The sequence below is a fragment of the Jaculus jaculus genome, chromosome 11, assembly GCF_020740685.1.
Source record: "Jaculus jaculus isolate mJacJac1 chromosome 11, mJacJac1.mat.Y.cur, whole genome shotgun sequence".
Lineage (NCBI taxonomy): Eukaryota > Metazoa > Chordata > Mammalia > Rodentia > Dipodidae > Jaculus > Jaculus jaculus.
This window is the reverse complement of record NC_059112.1, coordinates 25,878,030-25,902,754: the sequence shown is the minus strand read 5'-3', so window position 1 is coordinate 25,902,754 and position 24,725 is coordinate 25,878,030. Positions and strand designations below refer to the sequence as shown.

Here is a 24,725-nt window from a genome sequence, read left to right as displayed (position 1 = left end):
TTATAGCTTTTAAAATATTACTGAAACATATGAGGAATTTACTTCGTACCATCTTTCCATTTTCTTCACTGGCACTTTCCTCTTATGAAATTTTCAATGATAGAATTTATATTGCTATGAGAGGGCCTAGAAGGGCGGTAGAGAGAATTTTGCTGTCAATATTGCCTTCATCCTACTCCGTGACCAGCTGGGCTCTCTAGAATTGATGACATAGCTTTTATATTTGGCCATCAGGTCATTTTATGGTGGTTTCAAACCTCAGTTTTAAATAATTCAACTGGAAAAGAAATAAATAGAGGACATAGCCTTCTTCGATACAATTTTCAGAAATAAACAATTCTACCCAATCATTTTTGTCATCAGGTTGGCTTCATAAACAAGGATTTATGAATTTAACTACCTCTATTAATATTCCAGGCAGCCAGACATCTAAGTGTTCTCTCTCAGAAATGGAAATGCATTCCAGAATTACTTCACCACTAAGCCTATAACCCTGTAGAGGAAGTACACAGAATACTAAAAAGACAGGAAAATACACGACAGTGAAGGACAAATGTCCAAGTAGGTTATTTTCTTTTAAAAAAAAAAAAACCACTAAAAACAAAATCATAAACTACATTTTATTCCCTAACTTTTATTATAAGGCTATGCCATGCATATGTACACACAAAATGTATTGTGCGCCAACTGAAGAATAATTGAAATAAATAATCCATCTAGCACCATGTGGTAGTTTAAAAGTGGAATGCCCCCCATAGACTCATGTGTTTATGATTAAGCACACACAACATTCAAGCCCCAGCTGGTGGCATTTTGGGAGGTGGCACCTTGCTGGAGGACGTATGGCACTTGGGGCAGGCCTTAGGCTGTTACGACCCAAGCTCCACTTGTCAGAGTCAGCATTTCTTCCACCCAGATACATGGCAGGATGTGAGCCAGCTTCCCACTCATACATGCCTTCCTCACCATAATGAAACTTCCTCTCAAAACTGTAAGCCTGCAATAGGCGGGGCGTGGTGGCACACGCCTTTAATCCCAGCACTCCGGAGGCAGAGGTAGGAGGATCACCATGAGTTCGAGGCCACCCTGAGACTACATAGTGAATTTCAGGTCAGCCTGGGCTAGAGCGAGACCCTACCTTGAAAAACAAAATTAAGCAAACAAACAAAAAACCGTAAGCCTGAAATAATGCCTTTCCTTCCTTAAACTGACTCTGGTCAGGTGCTTTGTCCCAGCAATGAGAAGGTAAGTGCAACACACTCCATGTTAAGAAACAAGATTAAAAATAAATAAGAAGATCTGGAGAGGTGGCTTAGCGGTTAAGCACCTGCCTGTGAAGCCTAAGGACCCTGGTTCGAGGTTTGATTCCCCAAGACCCACGTTAGCCAGATGCACAAGGGGGCGCATGTGTCTGGAGTTCATTTTCAGTGGTTGGAGGCCCTGGCTCACCCATTCTCTCTCCCTATCAGTCTCTTTCTCTCTCTGCGTCGCTCTCAAATAAATAAACAAAAAATTAAAATAAATAAACAAACTATTGCATTGTTATTTATTTATTTGAGAGAGAGAGAGAATATGGGTGTGCCAGGGCCTCCAGCCTCTGCAAACAAACTCCAGACGCATGTGCCCCCTTGTGCATCTGGCTTATGTGGGTCCTGGGGAGGTGAATCTGGGTCCTTTGGTGTTGCAGGTAAGTGCCTTAATGACTAAACCATCTCTCCAGCCCAAGAAACAAGATTTTTTGAAGTGTTATATCATCACCCCTCTAACTGTAGCATAGTTTAGAAATAGATACAGGGCTGGAGAGATGGCTTAGCGGTTAAGGCACTTGCCTGCAAAGTCTAAGGACTCATGTTCAACTCTCCAGGTCCCACGTAAGGCAGATGCACAGTGATGCTAACATGCAATGTCGCACATTCACACATCTGAAATGGGGTTGCAATGTCTGGAGGCCCTGGCACACAAGTTATCTTTCTCCCCCCGCCCCCATAAAAAGGTCAGTCTGTATTACCATGGGGTATTTTTTATAATCCTGGAAGTTGTTAATAAAAAAAATTTTTTAATTTAGAAAAAAAAAGAATCAAATCCAAGTGGATCAGAGACCTTAATATCAGACCTGAAACTCTGAAATTGCTAGAGGAAAAGGTAGGCAAAACCCTTCAACATACTGGCATAGGAAATGACTTTCTGAATATAACCCCAATTGCTCAGCAAATAAAACTGCCCATCAACCACTGGGATCCTATGAAATTACAAAGCTTTTGTACAGCAAAGAACACTGTGAATAGAACAAAGAGACAACCTACAGAATGGGAGAAAATCTTTGCCAGCTACATATCTGACAGAGGATTAACAGCCAGAATATACAAAGAACTCATAAACCAGAACAATAAGAAATCAAACGACTCAATCAAAAAATGGGCTATGGAACTAAATAGAGAGTTCTCACCAGAAGAAATACAGATGGCATATAAACATCTAAAAAAGTGCTCTACATCCTTAGCCATCAGAGAAATGCAAATTAAAACTACCTTGAGATCCTTCTTTCTCCTGTCAGAATGGCTACCATCAAGAAAACAAATGACAATAAATATTGGCAAGGATGTGGTAAAAGGGGAACCCTTCTGCACTGTTGGTGGGAATGTAATCTGGTACAGCCATTGTGGAAATCAGTGTGGAGGTTCTTGAGACAGCTTAAAATAGATTTGCCATATGATCCAGCTATAGCACTCCTAGGCATATATCATAACGACTCTTTTCACTACCTTGTAGATACTTGCCCAACCATGTTTATTGCTTCTCTACTCACAATAGCTAGGAAATAGAACCAGTCTAGATGTCCATCCACAGACGAATGGATAATAAAGATGTGGTACATCTACACAATGGACTTCTATTCAGTGGTAAAGAAAAATGAAAATATGAAATTTGCAGGGAAATGGATGGATCTGGAAAGGATTATACTAAGTGAGGTAACCCAGGCCCAGAAAGCCAAACGTCACATGTTCTCTCTTATATGTGGATCCTAGCTACAAATGTATAGACTTGTGTGTGATCTGGAACCAAAAATCAGTAGCAGAGGCCCATAAGCTAGAAAAAAAGGCTATAAGGAAGGGAGGAAAGAGAGAGTCTTAAGGGGATGGTATTGTATATATGTAAGTAGAAGAACAGATTACAGGGAGGGGAAAGGCCTAAACTTGGTCAGGGGAAGAGATTATATAAAAGGGCAGGGGGTGAGGGTCAATCAAAATTCATGATATTCTGAATAAGACATATGAAAATCGACTTTCTTAAACAATGGCACCTCTAGAAGCCATAGATTGTTACCAGGAAATTTTCAGTGCCTGGGATGGAATACCTCCCAATGAGTCATTGGCCAGGGAGGTCCCTGTTGCCTCCAAAACATTACAGGCTATTGCCAAGGTCCTTAGTTCCCAGTGAGAAAGAGATGGTAAGATCCTATTGCTGAAGACTTCACATGCCTGAGAAGCAAAGTCACTGAGAAATCAAGTTGGGGCTGAGCAGAAAAACTTCTCCCTGTAGCCCAGCCAATTGAAATCTGGAAAAAGCTGCACTGTGCGCAGTCTTATGGGAGAGGGAAGTCTTCAGTGGTGAAAACAGTGGGCACTGGAAGCCTCAGACAGGCCAAATGACTGAATGAGTGCAATAGTGGCATGTCTGCTCTGGGGGAAACCAACTGCTCTCTAATTGGACAGAGGCCCATTCTATGGGAGGGAATACATGCCTGGTACTGAAAACCTAATCAAAAGCCTATGGCAGGGGAGGTCATGAGTCTTAAGGGTATAAAACCTGCTCTTGTCTGGATAAATGCATATATTACTCTCACCAAATTGCCCTGAAATCACTACACTTAATGTTCATACTCATATATTAATGCTACTCTCACTTCTGGTTGGAGAAGCTTCTCTTTTCAGATGGTGATGACCACCGGGATGACCCAAATGGCAACACAGTGCTCAGAAGAAGGGACGGAGGCGTGTCCAGCACTGAAACATCTCACACCCTCCAAGGCTCAGGGTCCATTGCAGAAGAGGTGGTGGAAAGAATGTAAGAGCCAAAGGCAGGGTACCACTCCTTACATACAACTGTCCAGACAGAATTTGGCCTTGATATCTAAGACCTTGCAGTGCCTATCAATACCCACACAAGACCCTCATAATAGGAGAAAGAGATGATGACATCAAATTAAAGAAAGACTAATGGAGAGAGGGAGGGGATATGACAGGGAGCAGAGTTATGAAGGAGAAAGTGGGGGAGGGGAGGGGAGGCCTTTCCCTTCCCTGTAATCTGTTCTTCTACTTACATATATACAATACCATGGTTTATTGTCTGTAAGTATAGAAGTTGTTAATAAAAAATATATATATATTTTTTAAAAAGGTCAATCTGTTACGCTTGCCTCAAAATACATACATGAATGAATAACTAGATAAACAAACTATATACATATGTAAAATCTACAGTATGTGTCCTCTTGAGGTTCACTTTTCTGCTATTAATATGTTTGAGCCCTATTGACTTCAGCTGTAATTCTGTGGTGTTCTTATGAATGAATATCTCATAATTTATTTATTCTTCTGACTGAACATTTGAGTTGTTTCCATTTTTTGCCATTCTAAGTCATGCTGCTGTGAGCTGTGACTCTCATACATTGCTGGTGGAATGTAAAACAGTGTAACCACATTGGGGAACAGATATTCATTTCCTGGGCTGGAGAGATGACTTAGCAGTTAAGCGCTTGCCTGTGAAGCCTAAGGACCCTGGTTCCCAGCGTTAGCCAGATGCACAAGGGGGCGCACACGTCTGGAGTTTGTTTGCAGTGGCGGGAAGCCCTGGCGTGCCCATTCTCTCTCTCTCCCTCTCTCTCTCTCTCTTTCCCCCATCTTTCTGTGTTTGCCACTCTCAAATAAATAAACAATAAATAAATAAATAAATAAATAAATAAATAAATAAATAAATAAATAAATAAAGATATTCATTTTCTTATCTATATATTACTTACCATATGGCCCCAAAATTTCACTCCTAGAAACTTACACAAGAGAAATAAAAACATGTATCCACACAATAAGATGTTTCTATTTTACTTGCACACAAATTTTTATGGAAGTTTTTAAAATTTATCATAGCCAAGAACTGGAAACAACACAAATTTCTAACAGTGAATATCAAAACAACTCCTGTGGGGCATGGTGGTCCACACCTTTAATCCCAGCACTTGGGAGGCAGAGGGAGGAGGATCACTGTGAGTCTGAGGACAGCCTGAAACTACATAGTGCATTCCAGGTCAGCCTGGACTAGAGCGAGACCCTACCTCAAAAAAAAAAAAAAAAAAGTCTGGAGAGATGGCTTAGCTGTTAAAGCGCTTGCCTGTGAAGCCTAAGGACCCCAGTTTGAAGCTTGATTCCCCAGGACCAATGTAATCCAGATGCACAAGGTGGCACATGCATCTGGAGATCATTTGCAGTGGCTGGAGGCCCTGGCATGTCCATTCTCTCTCTCTCTGTTTGTCACTCTCAAATAAGTAAGTAAAAATAAACAAAAAAAATATTTTTAAAGAAAAAAACCTCCTGATATAAGGTACAACGTGGATGATTCTTCACAGCATTACACCATGTCAAATAAACTAGATACAAGTGACCATGTAAAACTCCACATGACACTTTGAAAAATGTACAAAATGCATTGATAGAACAGCTCTTATAGGATGGAGTAACAGAATATTTTAGAAGTGATGGAAAGCTTTGTCACTTAGGGCAATAGTTACACCAATGTATACATATGTCAAGCTGTACGTTTAAAAATGAAAGCCTTTCACTGTAAAGTCTACCACAGGTAACGTCCGGCATGCTGGTTTACAGCTCGTAATCCCAGTTCTTGGAAGGCTGAGGCAATAGGATCACTGAGGCTATCCTGGGCTGCATGAGACTCTGGCTCCAAAAACCTGCCAACAAGGCTGGAGAGGTAGCTTAGTGGTTAAGGCGCTTGCTTTCGAAGGCTAAGAACCAACGTTTGACTTTCCAGGTCCAAGTAAACCAGACGCACGAGGCGACGCAAGCACAAGTCTCACATGCCCACTAGGTGGCGCAAGTGTCTGGAGTTGTTCAATTGTCCGGGCTGAGGCCCTGGTGCACACTAATTCATTCATTCATTCATTCTCTCTCTCTCTCTCTCTCTCTCTCTCTCTCTCTCTCACACACACACACACACACACACACACACACACAAAAGGAGGGTACTTAATAGGTTGATATTGTATATATGTAAGTACAATGATTGAGATGGGGAGCTAATATGATGGAGAATGGAATTTCAAAGGGGAAAGTGTGAGGGCAAGGGAGGGAATTACCAAGGGATTTTTTTATAATCATGGAAAATGCTAATAAAAACTTAAAAAAAAAAAAAAAAACTATACAGAAGGATCATGAGTTCAAGGCTGTCCTGGGCTATACAGTGACCCCCGTCTCAAAAGCTTAACAACAGTAATAATATTTCTCAGTAAAGATTTTAAAATGCTACTGTGGAGCTGGAAAGATGGCTCAGCAGTTAAGGAGCTTGCCTGCATAACCTAAGGACCCAGGTCCGATTTCCCAGAACCCATAAAAGTGACACATGCATCTGGAGTTCATTTGCAGCTGCTGGAGGCCCTGGCATGCCCATTCATTCATTCTCTCTCCCTCTCCCTCTCCCTCTCCCTCTCCCTCTCCCTCTCCCTCTCTCTCTCTCTCTCTCTCTCTCTCTCTCTCTCTCTCTCTCTCAATCTCTCTCTCTCTCCTTATAAATATATTTTTTATTTATTTTTATTATTTTTTTTTTATTGACAACTTCCATGATTGTAAACAATATCCCATGGTAATTCCCTCCCCCCGCCCCGCCCCACTTTCCCCTTTGAAACTCCACTCTCCATCATATCCCCTCCCCCCTCAATCAGTCTCTCTTTTATTTTGATGTCATCTTTTCCTCCTATTATGATGTTTTTAAAAAGAAAGAAAAGACTAAAAATAAAAATGTTTCTATGGCCAAATGTGATGGCACACACCTTTAGTCTTAGGGTTCAGGAGGCTGAGATAGGAAGATCGCCATGAGTTCAAGGCCAGCCTGGGGCCACAGAATGGATTCTAGTCTGGGCTACAGTTGCACCCTTCTTTTTATTTATTTATTTTTAATGGTACTATAGGAGCTTAGGAGATGGCTCTGTGGGTAAAAGTGCCTGTTGAGCAAACATGAAGGCCTGAGGAGTCCTGATTTACCCAAGTTCGATTCCCCAGCACTCACATAAATAGCTGGGCATTGCCATGCATGCCTGAAACCCCCATCAGGAGGGGAGTGGAGACTAGAGAATTACTGGGGCTCGTGATAGAGGATGCCCAGCATTCTTTCTGGTCTCTGCACGCATGCCCATGGGAGGGACATGGGAATCTGTACACACAAATGCATCTGCCACACACCCACCAAACCACACACATATGAGGGCACCATATATGCTACAACACACGCCTGTGCACACATACAAAAAAATGCTACTGTGGGGGCTGGAGAGATGGTTTAGCAGTAAAGGTACTTGCCTGCCAAGCCTAAGGACCCCAGGTTCAATTCCCCAGGATCCACCTAAGCCAGATGCACAAGGTGGTACATGCATCTGGAGTTCGTTTGGCGTGACATTCTCTCTCTATCTGCCCCCCCCCAATAAATAAAAAAATAAACAATTTTAAAATTTTAAAACTGGTACTGTGAATATTCATGAACACTAAGGGTAAAATTTCTGGGCATTTAGTATGTGTATTTTCAATTTTATTACTACTAGAAAATGCCAAATCATTCTACAAAGTGTTTATATCAACATATACTACTTACAGGTGGACAAAGTTCTTTCTTTTTTTTTTTCTTTTTGTTGAGGGGGTGTAGGGTCTCAGTCTAGCCCAGGCTGGCCTAGAATTCACTCTGCAGTTCCAGGCTGGCCTCAAAGTCATAGCGCTCCTCCTACGTCTGCCTCCTGAATTCTGGGATTAAAGGTGTGTGCCACTACTTCTGGTAGGACAGATCTCCTTTAAAAATTGCATTTATTTATGTATTTATGAGTGTGTGAGAGAGAGAGGGAGATAGGCAAATAAAGACAGATATAGAGAGAATGGGTATTACACCAGTGCCTCCAGCCAATGCAATGGACTCCACATGTATGAGCTACCTTGTACATCTGGCTTTATATGGGTACTGGGGAATCGAACCTGGGTCCTTACACTTTGCAAGCAAGTACCTTAATTGCTGAGCCATCTCTCCAGCCCCCAGGACAAAATTTTCGTTGACACATCTGTCCATTGCTTTGCAAGTTTTCCCAGTTTGGTGAGTAATAACTAGTATCTCATTGTAGTAAATGTATTTTTTTTTTTGCCTTTCGGATTTGATATATTTGATCATATATATGTACATGTATATATATTTGATATATTCGTCTCCTTTCAGCTTTGATTAGAAATGTTTTCCTTGGGTTGGAGAGATGGCTTAGCGGTTAAGGCGTTTGCCTGCAAAGCCAAAGGACCCTGGATCGATTCCCCAGGACCCATGTAATCCAGATGCACAAGGGGGCTCATGTATCTGGAGTTTGTTTGCAGTGGCTGGAGGCCCTGAAGTGCCCATTCTCTCACTCTCTCTCTCTCTCTCTCTCTCTCTCTCTCTCTCTCTCTCACACACACACACACACATTCTCTCTCTCTCGCTCACTCTCTCTTTTTCTGTTAAATAAATAAAAATAAAATATTTTTTTTAAAGACATGTTTTCCTTTTTCTTGAGAGAGACAGACACAGAGAGAAAGACAAATAGAGGGAGAGAGACGCGTGCACCCCCTTGTGCATCTGGCTAACGTGGGACCTGGGGAACCGAGCCTCGAACCGGGGTCCTTAGGCTTCACATGCAAGCGCTTAACCGCTAAGCGGTCTCTCCAGCCCATCTTCACACCTTTTAACTTCTGCTTCATTGCTTCTCTGTGCCATGCTGTAGGTAATTTCTTCACATCTACGTGCTCATTAATTCATTACTCATTTGCATCTAATCCGTCTAATCATGCATTTATAGCTTTTGTTTGCTGGCTTGTTTGTTTTTGAGACCGAGTATTTGCTATGTAGCGGAAGATGACCTTGAATTCCTTATCCTTCTGCATGGCTCTGCATTTCTAATTTAAAGAGTTAAAAAAAAAAAAAAAAAAAAAAAAAAAAAAAAATCTTCAAGCCGGGAGTGGTGGCACATTCCTTTAATCCTAATCGGGAGGCAGAGGTAGGAGGATCAGGATCGCCATGAGTTCAAGGCCACCCTCCTGAATTCCAGGTCAGCCTGAGCCAGAGACCAGAGTCAGACCCTACCTCGAAAAACCAAAACAAAACAAAATATTTTATTTATTTATCTAAGAAAGAGAGTGAGAGAATGGGCACACCAGGGCCTCCACCCACTGTAACTGAACTCCAGACACATGAGCCACCTTGTGCATCTGGCTTTCCTGGGTACTGGGGAATTGAAACGGGGGGGTCCTTAGGCTTTGCAGGCAAGCACCGTAACCGCTAAACCATATCTTCAGCCCTCAAAGGGTTTTTTATTTGTTTTCTTTTGTTGATTTTTTTTTTTTTTTGAGAAAAAAGTCCCCTTACGTAGTTCAGACTGGCTCTGAACTCAAGATTTTCCTTTCTCAACCCCCCCCCCCCGTGCTAGAATTAAAGGCTTGCCCACTGTGTAAAATTATTCCCTTTCTCTACATTTTTGTCAACATTTAAGTCTTTTGTTTGTTTGTTTGTTTTTCAAGGTAGGGTTTCACTCTGGCCCAGGCTGAACTGGAATTCACCATGTAGTCTCAGGGTGGCCTGGAACCCACAGTGATCCTCCTACCTCTGCCTCCTGAGTGCTGGGATTAAAGGGGTGCACTACCACGCCCAGCCCTTTTTCCAATATTTATTTATTTGAGAGAAAGAGAGAATGAGTGCACCAGGGCCTTCTGCCATGGCAAATGAACTCCAGACATGCTCACTCAACCTATGGTAATTTTTATAGCAACCCACGCAAAAAAGCCAGCTAGTCCATCACTAAATAGTTACCCAGTAGAAATAAAACATACATTGGGGGCTGGAGAGATGGCTTAGCGGTTAAGCGCTTGCCTGTGAAGCCTAAGGACCCCGGTTCGAGGCTCGGTTCCCCAGGTCCCACGTTAGCCAGATGCACAAGGGGCACACGTGTCTGGAGTTCGTTTGCAGAGGCTGGAAGCCCTGGCGTGCCCATTCTCTCTCTCTCCCTCTATCTGTCTTTCTCTCTGTGTCTGTCGCTCTCAAATAAATAAATAATTAAAAAAAATTTTTTTTAAATGTTTATAAAAAAAACCATACATTGGTGCTGGAGAGATGGCTAAGCAGTTAAGCTGCTTGCCTGCAAAGCCTAAGGACCCAGGTTCAACTACACAGAACCCACATAAGTCAGATGCACATGGTGGCGCACGTGTCTGGAGTTTATTTTCAGTGGCCCGAGTCCCTGGCATGCCCATTCTCCCCCCACCCACCCATCTGCCACTTTCTCTCAAATAAATAAATAATTAAAGAAATAAATGAAGCAGGTTCACATAAACGCCTGTATAATAATGTTCACCAGAGCATGTTTGTAAGAGCCGACAACTAAAATGGGTAAATGACAAATATGATCTATGCATTTAACAGACGACTTAGCAATAAAAACAAAGGAGCTGGTTGGCCCAATAGTACAAGTCGAGAATCCCGGCTACTCAGGAAGCTGAGGCAGGGGGCTCACTAGCTCAAGGCCTGACTGTGTTGCAGAGTAAGTTCAACACCAACCCTGGAAACTTAGTGGGACCCTATCTGAAAACGAAGAGTGCAATGCCGACTGGTGGCTTGGAAGATGGCTCAGTGATTGAAGGCGCTTGCGTGCAAAGTCTGCTGGTCCCGGTTCATTTCTTCAGCCTCTCACGTAAAGCCAGACAGATCGCAGCAGCCAGACATTCACCCACACACAAATAATTAAATTAAAAATAAATGAAGGCCAGGTATGGTGGTGCATGCCTTTGATCCCAACACTCAGGAGGCAGAGGTAGGAGTTTGAGGCCACTCTGAGTGTACATAGTGAATTTCAGATCAGCCTGGACTAGAGTGAAACCATACATCAAAAATAATAATAATAATACTAATAATAGGGCTGGAGAGGTGGCTTAGCAGTTAAGCGCTTGCCTGTGAAGCTTAAGGACCCCGGTTTGAGGCTCGATTCCCCAGGACCCACGTTAGCCAGATGCACAAGGGGGCGCACGCGTCTGGAGTTCGTTTGCAGTGGTTGGAGGCCCTGGGGCGCCCATTCTCTCTCTCCCTCTTTCTCTCTCCCTGTCACTGTCAAATAAATAAATAAAAATGAACAACAACAAAAATAATAATAACAAATAAAGATAAAAAAATTAAAAATGATGATTGAGTGTACAGAGGTCAGACACTTGCCCAGCATGTATAAGGTTCTGGGTTCAATCCCCAATAACACACAAAAGGAAAAAAGGAAGGAAGAATGGAGGGAAGTAAAAGCCAGTGATACTCTTATTAACAAAGAGGAATCTGAAAAACATGCTAAGCTTAAAAAATCAGACTAAGCCAGGCGTGGTGGCGCACGCCTTTAATCCCAGCACTTGGGAGGCAGAGGAAGGAGGATCGCTGTGAGTTCTTTCAAGGCCACCCTGAGACTACATAGTGAATTCCAGGTCAGCCTGAGCTAGACCCTACCTTGAAAAACCGGAAAAAAAAAAAAAAAAGAAAAGAAAAGTCAGACTAAAAATTGGTATTTGAAATACAAGGTACAAAGTAATGATGGTGACAAAGATCTAAACATTTGTTTGTAAAGTGGCAAGAGATATGACAAGAAATGACAGGAAGAATCTTCCTGGGGGTGATGACAACCTGCCTTTTATGGGGAAGGGCTTACATTGATGCCTACAGATGTTAAAATTCACAAGCCTGGCCGGGCATGGTGGCGCACGCCTTTAATCCCAGCACTCAGGAGGCAGAGGTAGGAGGATCGTTGTGAGTTCGAGGCCACCCTGAGATGACAGTGAATTTCAGGTCAGCCTGGGCTAGAGCGAGACCCTACTTCGAAAAACAAAAACAAAAGCAAAAACAAACAAACAAACAAAAAAAGTTCACAAGCTTGAATGTCAGTAGTTACACTTGCTTTGCTGTAACCAAAATATCTGCCAACACAAGGCTGGAAAGATTCGTTTGGCTCCTGGCTTCAGAGACTCTCAGTCCATCATAGCGGGGGCAAGGAGCGGCAGAGTGGCTTATTCTGTGACCACAGGAAAGTGCGGCAGAGACTGTTCACATAGTAGCAAAGACAGATCGTGGCTGGCCCAGCCTCCCCCACCCCCAGTGACCCATTTCTGCAGCCAGGCTCCACCTCCCCAAGGCTCCACAGCCTCCCAAAATAACAGCGGCAGCTGGGGAATGAGCCAACAGGAGCCTGTGGGGACACTGTGGGCTTAACCCACAATATGAACCCTAAAATCTTTCCATTTTATTGTGTGCAAATTCTGCCTGTTTAAAAAACAAAAATAATCTAATCAACACATACTGAAGTTGTAGTTAGGAGAAAAGAGTCTTGTTTGTGTTCTATGGCACTGGAGAGTGACTACAGATAATGATAACAACAAGAAGAAGAAGAATAACAACAACGGGCTGGAGAGATGGCTTAGCGGTTAAGCGCTTGCCTGTGAAGCCTAAGGACCCCGGTTCGAGGCTCGATTCCCCAGGACCCACGTTAGCCAGATGCACCAGGGGGTGCACACAGCTGGAATCCTTTTGCAGTGGCTGGAGGCCCTGGCGCTCATTCTCTCCCTCTCTCTCAATCTCTCTCTCTCTCTCTCAATCTCTCCTTCTCTCTGCCTCTTTCTCTGTCGCTCTTAAAAAAATAAATAAAAATAAAACAAAAAAATTTAAAAAGAATTTTTAAAAAAGAATAACAACAATGACAACAATAATGATTTATATACTCTCCAATAACTAGATGTTGGGGACAGGGTAGAAGTTTTGGGTAAGTTTTAACTTCCTGCAATAATATTTGTGAAGCATCTTTGAGATATAAAAATGGCATTGCTTGTTTAACTTGCCAAAACAGGGACAGAAACAAGTGGCAAAAGGATATAAGCAAAGTAGAATGATTTATATGTATATACGTTTTTTTAAAAAATGAACAGGAAAAGTCACCTTTTCCCTTTTTATATTTTATTTTTATTTATTTATGAAATAGAGGGATGGAGAGATGTTTTTGCCTGCACAGCCTAAGAACTCATGTTCAAATCTCCAGGTCCCCCACAGCCAGAAACACAGGGATGCCAGCGCACAAGGTGGTGCATGCATCTAGAGTTCATTCACAGCAGGCTGAAGGTTCTGACACACCCATTCTCCCTCTCTCTCTCTCTCTCTCTCTCTCTCTCTCTCTCTCTCTCTCGCTCTCTCAAAATAAAAAAATAAAAAAACAAAAAGAGAGAGAGACGAGAAAGAGAACTGGCATGCCAAGGCCTCTAGCCCCTGCATATGAACTCCAGACTCATGCGCCACCGTGTGCATCGGGCTTACATGGGTCCTGGGGAATCAAGTCTGGTTTCTTTGGCTTCACAGACACACACCTTAACTGCTAAGCCATGTCTCCAGCCCAAAATATCAACTTTTTTTCTATAAAACTTTTTGTTGCTGTTGTTTTGTTTCGTTTTTTTTTTTTGAGGTAGGGCCTCACTCTAGCCCAGGCTGACCTGGAATTCACTATGGAGTCTCAGGGTGGCCTCGAACTCACGGCGATCCTCCTACCTCTGCCTCTCGAGTGCTGGGATTAAAAGTGTGCGCCACCACAGCAGGATTTTCTATACAGCTTTTTGAAAAAGGCATACTTAAAAAACATTTATTGCCTTACCACCATGAGTGAGATTTTTTTTTACTTCCTTTTTTCACAATTAAAAAAATCATTTATTTATTTATCTATTTGAGAGAAATAGATAGGCAGATAGAGAAAGAGAATGGGCATACCAGGGCCTCTAGCCGCTGCAAATGAACTCCAGACGCATGCACCACCTTGTACATCTGGCTGACATGGGTAGTGGGGAATCAATCCTAGGTCCTTAGGCTTCACAGGCAAGTGCCTTAACCACTAAGCCATCTCTGCAGACTGCCTTTCTTTCTTTGGCCTGGGCATGGAACCTAGCACTTCACAGACGCAAAGCGTGTACCATCCTACTGAACTGTGGCCCCAGTCCTGGCGATGAAATGTTTAACACGGCAGAATGAGTTATGGGTAAGAGCACTGGGTCTGGTGTCTGATTCATGAAAATATACGTATTTATTAAAAGTTTTAAAATGTATGAGCCAGGTGCAGTAGTGAGCGCCAATAGTCCCAGGACTTGGGATGCTGAGATGGGAGAATCACTAGAGCCTAAAAGTCTGAGAGCAACCTAGAAAACACAGCAAAAAAGAAAAAAGAAATGTAGTCATTACTGGCAATAACTAAATAAATGTTTATACAATTATATAAAAAAGAAAAAAATAAAATTTCCATTTTGAAAGCAAGGTAACTTTTTTCTTTTTTTTAATTTTTGTTTGTTTATTTTTATTTATTTATTTGAGAGCAACAGACAGAGAGAGAAAGAGGCAGATAGAGAGAGAGAGAGAGAATGGATGCGCCAGGGCTTCCAGCCTCTGCAATGAACTCCAGATGCATGCGCCCCCTTGTGCATCTGGCTAACGTGGGTCCTGGAGAAACGAGCCTCGAACCGGGGTCCTTAGGCTTCACAGGCAAGCGCTTAACCACTAAGCCATCTCTCCAGCCCCAAGGTAACATTTTCATTTACTGAAGTGACACTCTTGATACACTGGTCTTTATAAGAGAGATCTCACAGAGGGGATATACGCTTGTCTTCCTTTTTGCACTCTCACTCTCCTAGTCAGGGAAATGCTATAGGTAAGTGGAAGAATAACTAAAGGATAAGGGAAGGAAATTAGTGAGGTTTTAACTGGAAGGAACCATTTGTATCTTCATTATGCATATGCAATGTAAATATATCAAAGTTTTACATTTTAGCCAGGTGTGGTGGTGCACACCTTTAAATCCCAGCACTCGGGAGGCAGAGGTAGGAGGATTGCTGTGAGTTCAAGGCCAGCCTGAGACTACATAGTGAATTCCAAGTCAACCTGGTCTAGAGTGAATTCTACCTCAATTTTTTTTCTTACATTTTAAACAAACTAGAAGCATAAAAGCACTGCTGTAAAACAGGTTATCTGCAGTGCACCCTTAGTGCAAACTTATCTAAAGATAAGCAATGTTTAAGAAGTTCCCCTTCTTAAGGTTAGACTAAAATCTTAGACTGTAGAATTGTGATAGTCAAATATTTCTACTGATCATTTGGAGACTCTGATACATTCTTGATGAAATATAATCAAACACGGAGCTATCTATTTAATTGAAGATGTCAGAAAGTTTATTGTTATCTTTAATATTTAATATCTTTAATAATAATAAATATTTATTTATGAGAGAGAATGGGTATTCCAGAGCTTCCTGCCACTGTAAACAAACTCCAGATACATGTGCCGCTTTGTGCGTCTGGCTTTACATGGGAATGGGAGAATCGAACCTGGACCATAAGGCTTTCCAAGCAAGTGTGTTTAACTGCTGAGCCATCTCTCCAGCCCCAAGTTTACTATTTTGAAGTGAAATCTCTTAAATTTCATAGATACACTATTCCGCATTAAGGAAACTTTCTTTTAAATTCATTTGACCAGTTAAATACAAGGTAACAGTGAATAGTTTATAAGTTAAGTCATTTTACATTATTTATCTTAGAAGTGAATAGCAGAATGTAAAATACAGAATGAAAAGAGGGCTTAGTGGTTCAGCACTTGCCTGTGAAGCCTAGGGACGCCGGTTCAAGGCTCGATTCCCCAGGACCCACGTTAGCCAGATGCACAAAGGGGTGCACACATCTGGAGTTCATTTGCAGTGGCTGGAAGCCCTGGCGTGCCCATTCTATCTCTCTCTCCCTCTCTCTCTGTCACTCTCAAATTAAAAAAAAGAATAAAAAGAGTGGGGGAGGGGAGGAAAATATCATGGTGTATTGTCTGTAAGTATAGAAGTTGTCACTAATATATATATATTTTAAATCCTAGCTGGGTGAGGTGGCACACCCCTTTAATCCCAGCACTAGGGAGGCAGAGGTAGGAGGATTGCTATGAGTTTGAGGCCACCCTGAGACTACATAGTGAATTCCAGGTCAGCCTGAGCTAGAGTGAGACCCTACCTTGAAAAGAAATTTAAAAAGCATAAAAAAAAGAATAAATACAGCTGGGTGTGGTGGCGCACGCCTTTAATCCCAGCACTCAGGAGGCAGAGGTAGGAGGATCACCGTGAGTTCAAGGCCACCCTGAGACTACATAGTGAATTCCAGGCTAGCCTGAGCTAGAGTGAGACCCTACCTCAAAAAAAAAAAAAAAAAAAAGATACAAATAACTGACAGGATAAAGACTTACTATGAGAATCTCAAGGTCAATATTTGCACTTGAAATACACTCTGACTTTATCATCTAAATACTTTTACCACATTCTTTCTTTCCTTCTTTTTTTTTTTTTTTTTTTTTTTTTTTTTTTTTGAGGTAGGGTCTCACTCTGGCTCAGGCTGACCTGGAATTCACTATGTAGTCTCAGTGTGGCCTCGAACTCACGGTGATCCTCCTACCTCTGCCTCCTGAGTGCTGGAATGAAAGGCATGCGCCACCACACCTGAATATTTTAACACATTCTTTATAAGACACACTAATTTCAAATGAAAAAGTAATTTTGGGCTAGAGGGATGACTTAGTAGTTAAGGAGCTTGCCTGTAAAGCCTAAGGACCCAGGTTTGATTCTCCAGAACCCACGTGAGCCAGATGCACATGGTGGCACATGCGTCTGGAGTTCGTTGGCAGTGGCTGCGGGCCCTGGCATGCTGTTCTTTCTGCCCCACCACCACTTCTCTCCCTCTCTTTATCTCTTTTTCTCTCATAAATGAATAAAAAATAAAATTAAATATGTGAACCTAAAATTTTTAAGTAATTTTGTAAGGCAAAATAATTATATTCAAATCTCCCTAGTTCAATGAGTATAGGACTAAATTTACTGATATCATCATGGTCCTTAGGATTCACAAACTATTGAAAATATTCAACATTATTATTACCCTATTGCCATGTGGGAAGCATTTTACCTAATAATCTACTTTTTGTTTTGGTAGCTATATGCATAATTTCTTCTACCATTAAATGATATCAGGAAAAGACAACAGTTTTCAAACATTTTTGTTTGTTGGCCCAGAGCAGGGGAGTAAAATTCCCAAATAAATCCCTCATCCCAAAGAGTTTGAAGAATTATCTATGCTGTTCTTGGACTCGGAGAACAGAAACAGTTCTTTTCAGGTTGGGAAGGGAACAAAGGTAGTGTTGGCAGCTTATGTAGTCAATCATGAAACCAAGAGAAGAAACACTGTAAATAATATATATCAAGCCAGGTGTGGTGGCACACGCCTTTAATCCCAGCACTCGGGAGGCAGAGGTAGGAGGATCACCATGAGGTCAAGGCCACCCTGAGATGACAGAGTTAATTCCAGGTCAGCCTGGACCAGAGTGACACCCTACCTCAAAAAAACAAAAACAAAAAGAATCACAGTGAGTTCAAGGCCACCCTAATAAATAGTTAATTCCAGGTTAGCCTGGGCTAGAGTGAACCCCTACCTTGAAAAACCAAAAAAAAAAAAAAAAAGCAAAAAAATTGGCACTTTACTATTAGGCCATGGAAGGTTGGCAAAGGTGGATTTTATAAAACTCTTCTGTTTACCAATACAGGGACCATTTGAATGCCCACCTGTCCTCTAAGATGAATCTGACTTTGCTATCCATGGCCCAGGTGTTACACTCGAAAAGCCAGAGCTTAAGGAACAGCGTATTTGTCTCCCTCCCCCACAAACTTTGCAGCTCTCCAAGTTACCAGTTCTCGCAAAACACTGAGCAATAATTTGCAAATAGTTCATGAAAACTTTTGTGGGCAATTATCTGGCTTTTATTAGATCTAACCTTTTTTGGATACATATTTTGCATGTATGTTACATATATATCATTAAAAATATACATATATTTAGATATATATCATTCCATATACATATACACATGCATACATACATACAGAAAATGGGCCTACCTTAGATAACCACTGAACTACTCAGCCCACATTATCTTATAACTAGGTTTTTTTTTTTTTCTTAATCTATTATCTTTTTTAAAAATATTTTTTAGATATATCTTTTTTATTTTTATTTATTTATTTGACAGTAGCAGACAGAGAGAGAAAGAGGCAGATACAGAGAAAGATTGGGCGCACCAGGGCCTCCAGCCACTGCAAATGAAATCCAGATGCATGGACCCCCCTTGTGCATCTGGCTAATGTGGGTCCTGGGAAATGGAGCCTCGAACAGGGGTCCTCAGGCTTCACAGGCAAGTGCTTAACCGCTAAGCCATCTCTCCAGCCCTCTATTTTCTTTATAACACCTTTTCACCCAGCAAAAACAAGCATTAAAAATATATGCTGTGAAGGGGGCACAAACATCTGGAATTCATTTGCAGTAGCTGGAGGCCCTGGTGTGCTCATTCTCTCTCTCTCTCTCTCTCTCTCTCTCTCTCTCTCTCTCTCTCTCTATCTGCCTATTTCTGTATCTCTATCTCTCAAATAGATAAATAAATAAATAAAAAATATATGCTGTGATTGCTTAATCTGAGACACATATTAAAAGCAAGCTAAAAAAATTTTTTTAATTCAGTTATAGTGTTGATTTAGCAAAAACTATTTTTATCTGGCTACTTCACATCTTTTAATATGCAACATTAAATAATCATTGCAATATGTCATCAAATATAATCAGCAAAAATATTTTCATCTGTCTACTTAGCATTACATATATGCAACAATAAATATTCATTGTAGCAATTTATCAAGTCTAATTTTTTCTCAGATTTTAATAAATTCATTTGGTATATATTGAATGACAGAACACAGAATTTCCTTTTTACTTTTTTTTCTTATTAAATCTAAAGAGCACAGCTATTATCCAAACATCCACATTAACATAATTTCAAATCTTTTTTACCTTTATTTTTTCAAAGTAGAGTCTCATTCTAGTCCAGGCTGACTGGAACTCAGTTTGTAGTTCTAAAGTGGCCTCCAGCTCACGATAATCCTCCAATCTCTGCCTCTCAAATTCTGGGATTAATAGTGTGTGCCACCACACCCGGCTCAAATCTTTTTTTTTTTTTTAATTATTTATTTACTTGAGAGAGGGGGAGAGAGAGAAAGGGCATGCCAACACCTCCAGCCACTGCAAACAAACTCCAGATGCATGCGCCACTTTGTGCATCTGGCTTATGTGGGTACTGGAGAATCAAACCTGGGTCCTTAGGCTTCACAGGCAAGCACTTTAACCACTAAGCCATCTCTGTAGCCTAGGTTCAAATCTTTTCACAATACAGAAGAGTAACTTAAAAATATTTGTCTTTAATTTCCTTACCTGAAGTTTCAACAATCACGTAGCAATTCTCTGAAATGCTCAAAGAGTTTATCCAAGTTTTGCTAGTCACCTAACTTACATTTGGACTCATTTTCATTGTAGTTTTAAAATATCTAAATTGCTCTTTTCAAAAAAAAAAAAAAAAACCTGTAGTGAAAATTTGCCTAACATTGTCATGACAGAAGGAATTCTATGATTTTTAGCAATAAATATCACTGCCTTTATTATACTTCCAGAATGCAAAGGCATACATGTAGTTAACTGTTTTGAAGAAAGAAAACTGATTCAAAAAGCAAAATCATGTGCCAAGATTGTCGTAAACTCAATGCTTGAACTCTAGATTACAAATTTAAAATATTCCTTTTCATGTTTATGTACGTAACAATAATTAAGTACTATGAATAAGATCGCTCTGCTGTGTAACAGTCAACTCAGCAGCAGCCTCATTTTATTTTCTTAGTTGTTCAGCAGCCTCATTTTATTTTCTTAGTTGTTCAGATACTGAACTTTAGCTCATGCAGGATAATTCCAAAGAGAACTTTTTTCTATCACTCGTAGCTGACAATTTTTTTTAAAAGTAAGAAAGGAACCGGGCATGGCGGCGCACGCCTTTGATCCCAGCACTCGGGAGACAGAGGTAGGAGGATCGCTGTGAGTTCGAGGCCACCCTGAGACTCCATAGTGAATTCCAGGTCAGCCTGAGCTACAGTGAGACCCTACCTCGAAAAAAAAAAAAAAAAAAGGTAAGAAAGGAAAGTGAGAGTACAAAGCACATGCTTACCTTTTGGTATCTGGAAATATGCTGGCAAAACTAAAGTGAATGTGATCACTATGGCCACCAGTAACTTAAGGAAGGCTGTTTTGGCCATGGCTGTTCGCATGACATAGATGTGCTCCCCTTCAGTACATTGATAATATGCTGCTTCCTGATTCAAGTAGCATCTCTGTGGTTAAGTTAATGCAATTCACCTCATACTCACTTCCTTCTGGGTAAGACTTGAAGGAAGAAAAAAAAAAAAAAAAAAATAGAGTCCCTGAACTGAGAATTCTTCAATTTGAGTCACTTTTTAAAATTTTTTTAGGTTTTCAAGGTAGGATCTCAACTGTAGCCCAGGCTGACCTGGAATTCAGAGTAATCTCAGGGTGACCTCGAACTCATGGTGATCCTACCTCTGCCTCCCAGATGCTGGGATTAAAGGCGTGCACATCCCTCCATCGTTCTTATTTTCCTGTTAAGGAAAAAAAAAAAAAAAAATAGCGGGCTGGAGAGATGGCTCAGTGTTATCAGCGGATCTGAGGGGACCTAAAAGCACCGAAGTTTGAATCTGCAGATGCCACATAAACGGTTTGGCATGGCCACATGCACCTGTAACTCCAGACCCGCAAAGAGACCAGGGAATTACCTGCTGGCAAAAAATAAATAAATAAAAATTTAAAAAATTGGTATCAGTAAGAGACTGTGGCTCAAATAAGAACGGACAGGTGCGGGATGGAGAGATGGCTCTGAGGCTGAGGTGCTTGCTTGCTTGCAGAAAAAGTCTGGGTCAATGGGTAAATTGCTCCCCTGCTAGGAGTAGAATTTGGGCAAGTTACCTCCTTGATTCTCAGTGCTATCGTCAGTAAAATAGGGCTTGGGGACTGGAGAGATGGCTTAGCGGTTAAGGCACATGTCTGTGAAGCCTAAAGACCCAGGTTCAATTCTCTAGGTCCCACATAAGCCAGATGCACATGGTGGCACACACATCTGGAGTTTGTGTGCAGTGGCTGGAGGCCCTGGCACACCCATTCTCTCTCTCTCTCTACCTGCCTCTCTCTCTCTCAAATAAATAAATAAAAATAAATTTTTTTAAAGTAAGGAATTTCCTTCTCTAAAGGAGCCTTGCCATTGAACATCAGCTCTCAGCATCTCCTGCTGCAGGTGGTTGGCAGTAATAAAGGATATTTTGCCTGAAATCTGTATCAACACCTCTCTATTGAGCCAGGTCAGAGATCTTGCTTCACTTTTCATGTAATAGTTTCTTGTTTCCATGGCTCCTGGGCCCACGGTGAAGCAAAACGTCACGGTGGGAGCGTGTGGAGGGGTGAAGTGTCTTAGTGTCTTAACATCATGACAGACAGTGATCAGAGAGTGAAAAGGGGACTGGAAACAAAACACACCCTTTAAGGGCTTTCCCCCAGTGATCTATTTCCTATCAGGCCCCACCTGATAACCTGTTCAGCTATGAGTTCAATGAATTAATCCACTGATGAAGATAAAGCCTTCAAGATCCACTCAGTTCTCAAAAGCCCACCAGCTGGCAAGCAGACCTTTAACACATGAGCCTACAGGGGACATTTTTAAGATTCAAATCATGACCGTATGTATGCGCGCACACACACACACACACACACACACACACACACACACACACACACACACCCTACTTCTATCCTGCTCCTGATACTCTGACCTCAGACTGACTACCACACTCTTAGGCACTTGAAAGACAAATTTTCTTGAAAGGCTCTTTGTCCTGGTGGAGATCATATGCTCTGCACCTGGCTTCTCTGGTCATGTCCAGATGGTGGCTATCAGGGAAGCAACAGAAGGGCTGTAAATCCTAGGCCACAGCCCGGCTGTGCTGAAGATATGTGGGATCAGAAGCGACCCCATAGCCAGCGTGTGCCTGCAAGACAGTAAGCAGTGTGTTCTCTCTGACTCAGCAAATCTTGAGAATATTAAAATAGCTCAGGAATCCTCTTTTTTTGAGGGGGGTCCTACTTTCTTGGAGGTGTGTCCAAGGATTATTCTTTTGTTGTTACTAAACTTTTTTAAATTTTTTTTAATTTTTTTTTAAATTTTTTTTATTTTTATTTTTTATTTATTTGAGAGTGACAGACAGAGAGAGAAAGACAGATAGAGGGAGAGAGAGAGAATGGGCGCGCCAGGGCTTCCAGCCTCTGCAAATGAACTCCAGACGCGTGCGCCCCCTTGTGCAACTGGCTAACGTGGGACCTGGGGAACTGAGCCTCGAACCGGGGTCCTTAGGCTTCACAGGCAAGCGCTTAACCGCTAAGCCATCTCTCCAGCCCTTAATTTTTATTTATTTATTACAGTCAGGGAGAGAGAGAGAGAGAGAGACAGAGAGAATTAGCACACCAGGACTTCCAGCCACTGCGAAGGAACCCCAGACTCGTGCGCCCCCTTGTGCATCTGGCTATCTGGGGAATCGAACCTGGGTCCTCTGGCTTTGCAGGCAAGCTCCTTAACTGCTAAGCCATCCTTCCAGCCCTACAAATACTTTTAATCATTCTGTCTATACTTGCTAACTGCTTGACGTATTAGCAGAAGAATAGCCAATGACAAATTCCAAATATTTACTGGGTGTTGGGTATCTTTCAAGATTCAATGGCGAAGGCTTAAAACAAAAATGGGTCAAAATAAGCCAGGCGTGGTGGTGCACACCTTTAATCCCAGCACTCGGGAGGCAGAGGTAGGAGGATTGCCATGAATTCAAGGCTACCCTGAGATGACAGAGTTAATTCCAGGTCAGCCTGGACCAGAGTAAGACCCTACCTCAAAAAAAAAAAGGGGTCAAAATGTCTTACTAAATCTTAAGTCTTAAATCCCAGAGATTCCTAAAACTTAAAGAGTTAAGTTACAACATCCTATGGGTAACCACATTTAAAACACCAAAACCTGGGCTGGGGAGATGGCTTAGCGGTTAAGCGCTTGCCTGTGAAGCCTAAGGACCCCGGTTAGAGGCTCGGTTCCCCAGGTCCCACGTTAGCCAGATGCACAAGGGGGCGCACGCGTCTGGAGTTCGTTTGCAGAGGCTGGAAGCTCTGGCGCGCCCATTCTCTCTCTCTCCCTCTATCTGTCTTTCTCTCTGTGTCTGTCGCTCTCAAATAAATAAAATAAAAAAATGGACAAAAAATATTAAAAAAAAAAAAAACACCAAAACCTCAGACCTAAATAAACACAGGCATGCTAAACCTGAATCTGTTTTAGCTTTTATTACTTTTGAAGATAGAGCTGAAGTTATAGAAAAGTTGGGAAGATAAACAAATTTGACGTGAACAGCACGAGTGGGGTTTGCGACCCTTCCTCTACCATGTTGTTTGTTATTTGACTTACATACCATGAAGGTCCAAGTTGTGACAAATGCTAACCCTTTAAATTTTGAGGGCTGGAGAGATGGCTTAGCGGTTAAGCGCTTGCCTGTGAAGCCTGAGGACCCCGGTTCGAGGCTCGGTTCCCCAGGACCCACGTTAGCCAGATGCACAAGGGGGCGCACGCGTCTGGAGTTCGTTTGCAGAGGCTGGAAGCCCTGGTGCGCCCATTCTCTCTCTCTCCCTCTATCTGTCTTTCTCTCTGTGTCTGTCGCTCTCAAATAAATTAATTAATTAAAATTAAAAAATATATATATTTAAATTTTGAATTTAATGTTCATATTTATTTAAGGAACTGTGGGGCGCCAAAGGGGCCGCTCAGAACCCGAGCCTGGATAAGGTTCAGCCTGCCTGTTGTATATCTGCTCATGTTTCTGTGTTTTGCTCTCTCATAGCTTCTTCTACCTGTATTCATTTCCCCTCCGGTCACCCAAGCTTGAAAGCATTGCAGAAGTCATAAAGACTTCCTTCTGGGCTGGGGAAATGGCTTAGTGGTTAAGGCGTTTGGCTGCAAAGCCTAAAGACCCTGGTTCGATTCCCCAGGATCCACGAAAGCCAGATGCACAAAGGGGAGTTCGTTTGCAGTGGCTGGAGGCCCTGGCACACCCATTCTCTCTCCTCCTCTCTGCCTCTTCCTCTGTCTCTCTCTCTCAAATAAATAAATAAAATATTTTTAAAAGACTTCCTTCAATTCATAATGGTCCACAGATCATAATTCATTTGACCATACTCTAATTTTAATCATTTAAAATTTTATACCTAGCACCATAGTGTGGATATTCCCATATATAAACCTCTGAGTTCACCTATAGAGTGCAATAACTAAGATCAATGTTTTTGAAATGGTTAATTCACCCAACCAACAGCCTTCCAGAAAAACTAAAAGTCTGGAGCTGAGCTAAGCAGCTAAGGGAGCATCCTGCACCACAGTGAGAGCCTGTGAGGGTAGAGGAATGGGGTCTGGTG

The 24,725-nt window shown here is 41.8% G+C and overlaps 1 protein-coding gene across 1 annotated transcript in view; it reads right to left on the bottom strand.

Annotated features, from left to right (window-relative positions):
- Positions 1-20,476, bottom strand: part of Tmem156 (transmembrane protein 156) — a 34,108-nt gene extending 13,632 nt beyond the window's left edge. Inside the window, 1 exon segment of the mRNA XM_045161247.1 lies at positions 20,389-20,476. Coding sequence (XP_045017182.1) covers positions 20,389-20,476 — 88 coding nt within the window.
- Positions 20,477-24,725: the final 4,249 nt, after the last annotated feature.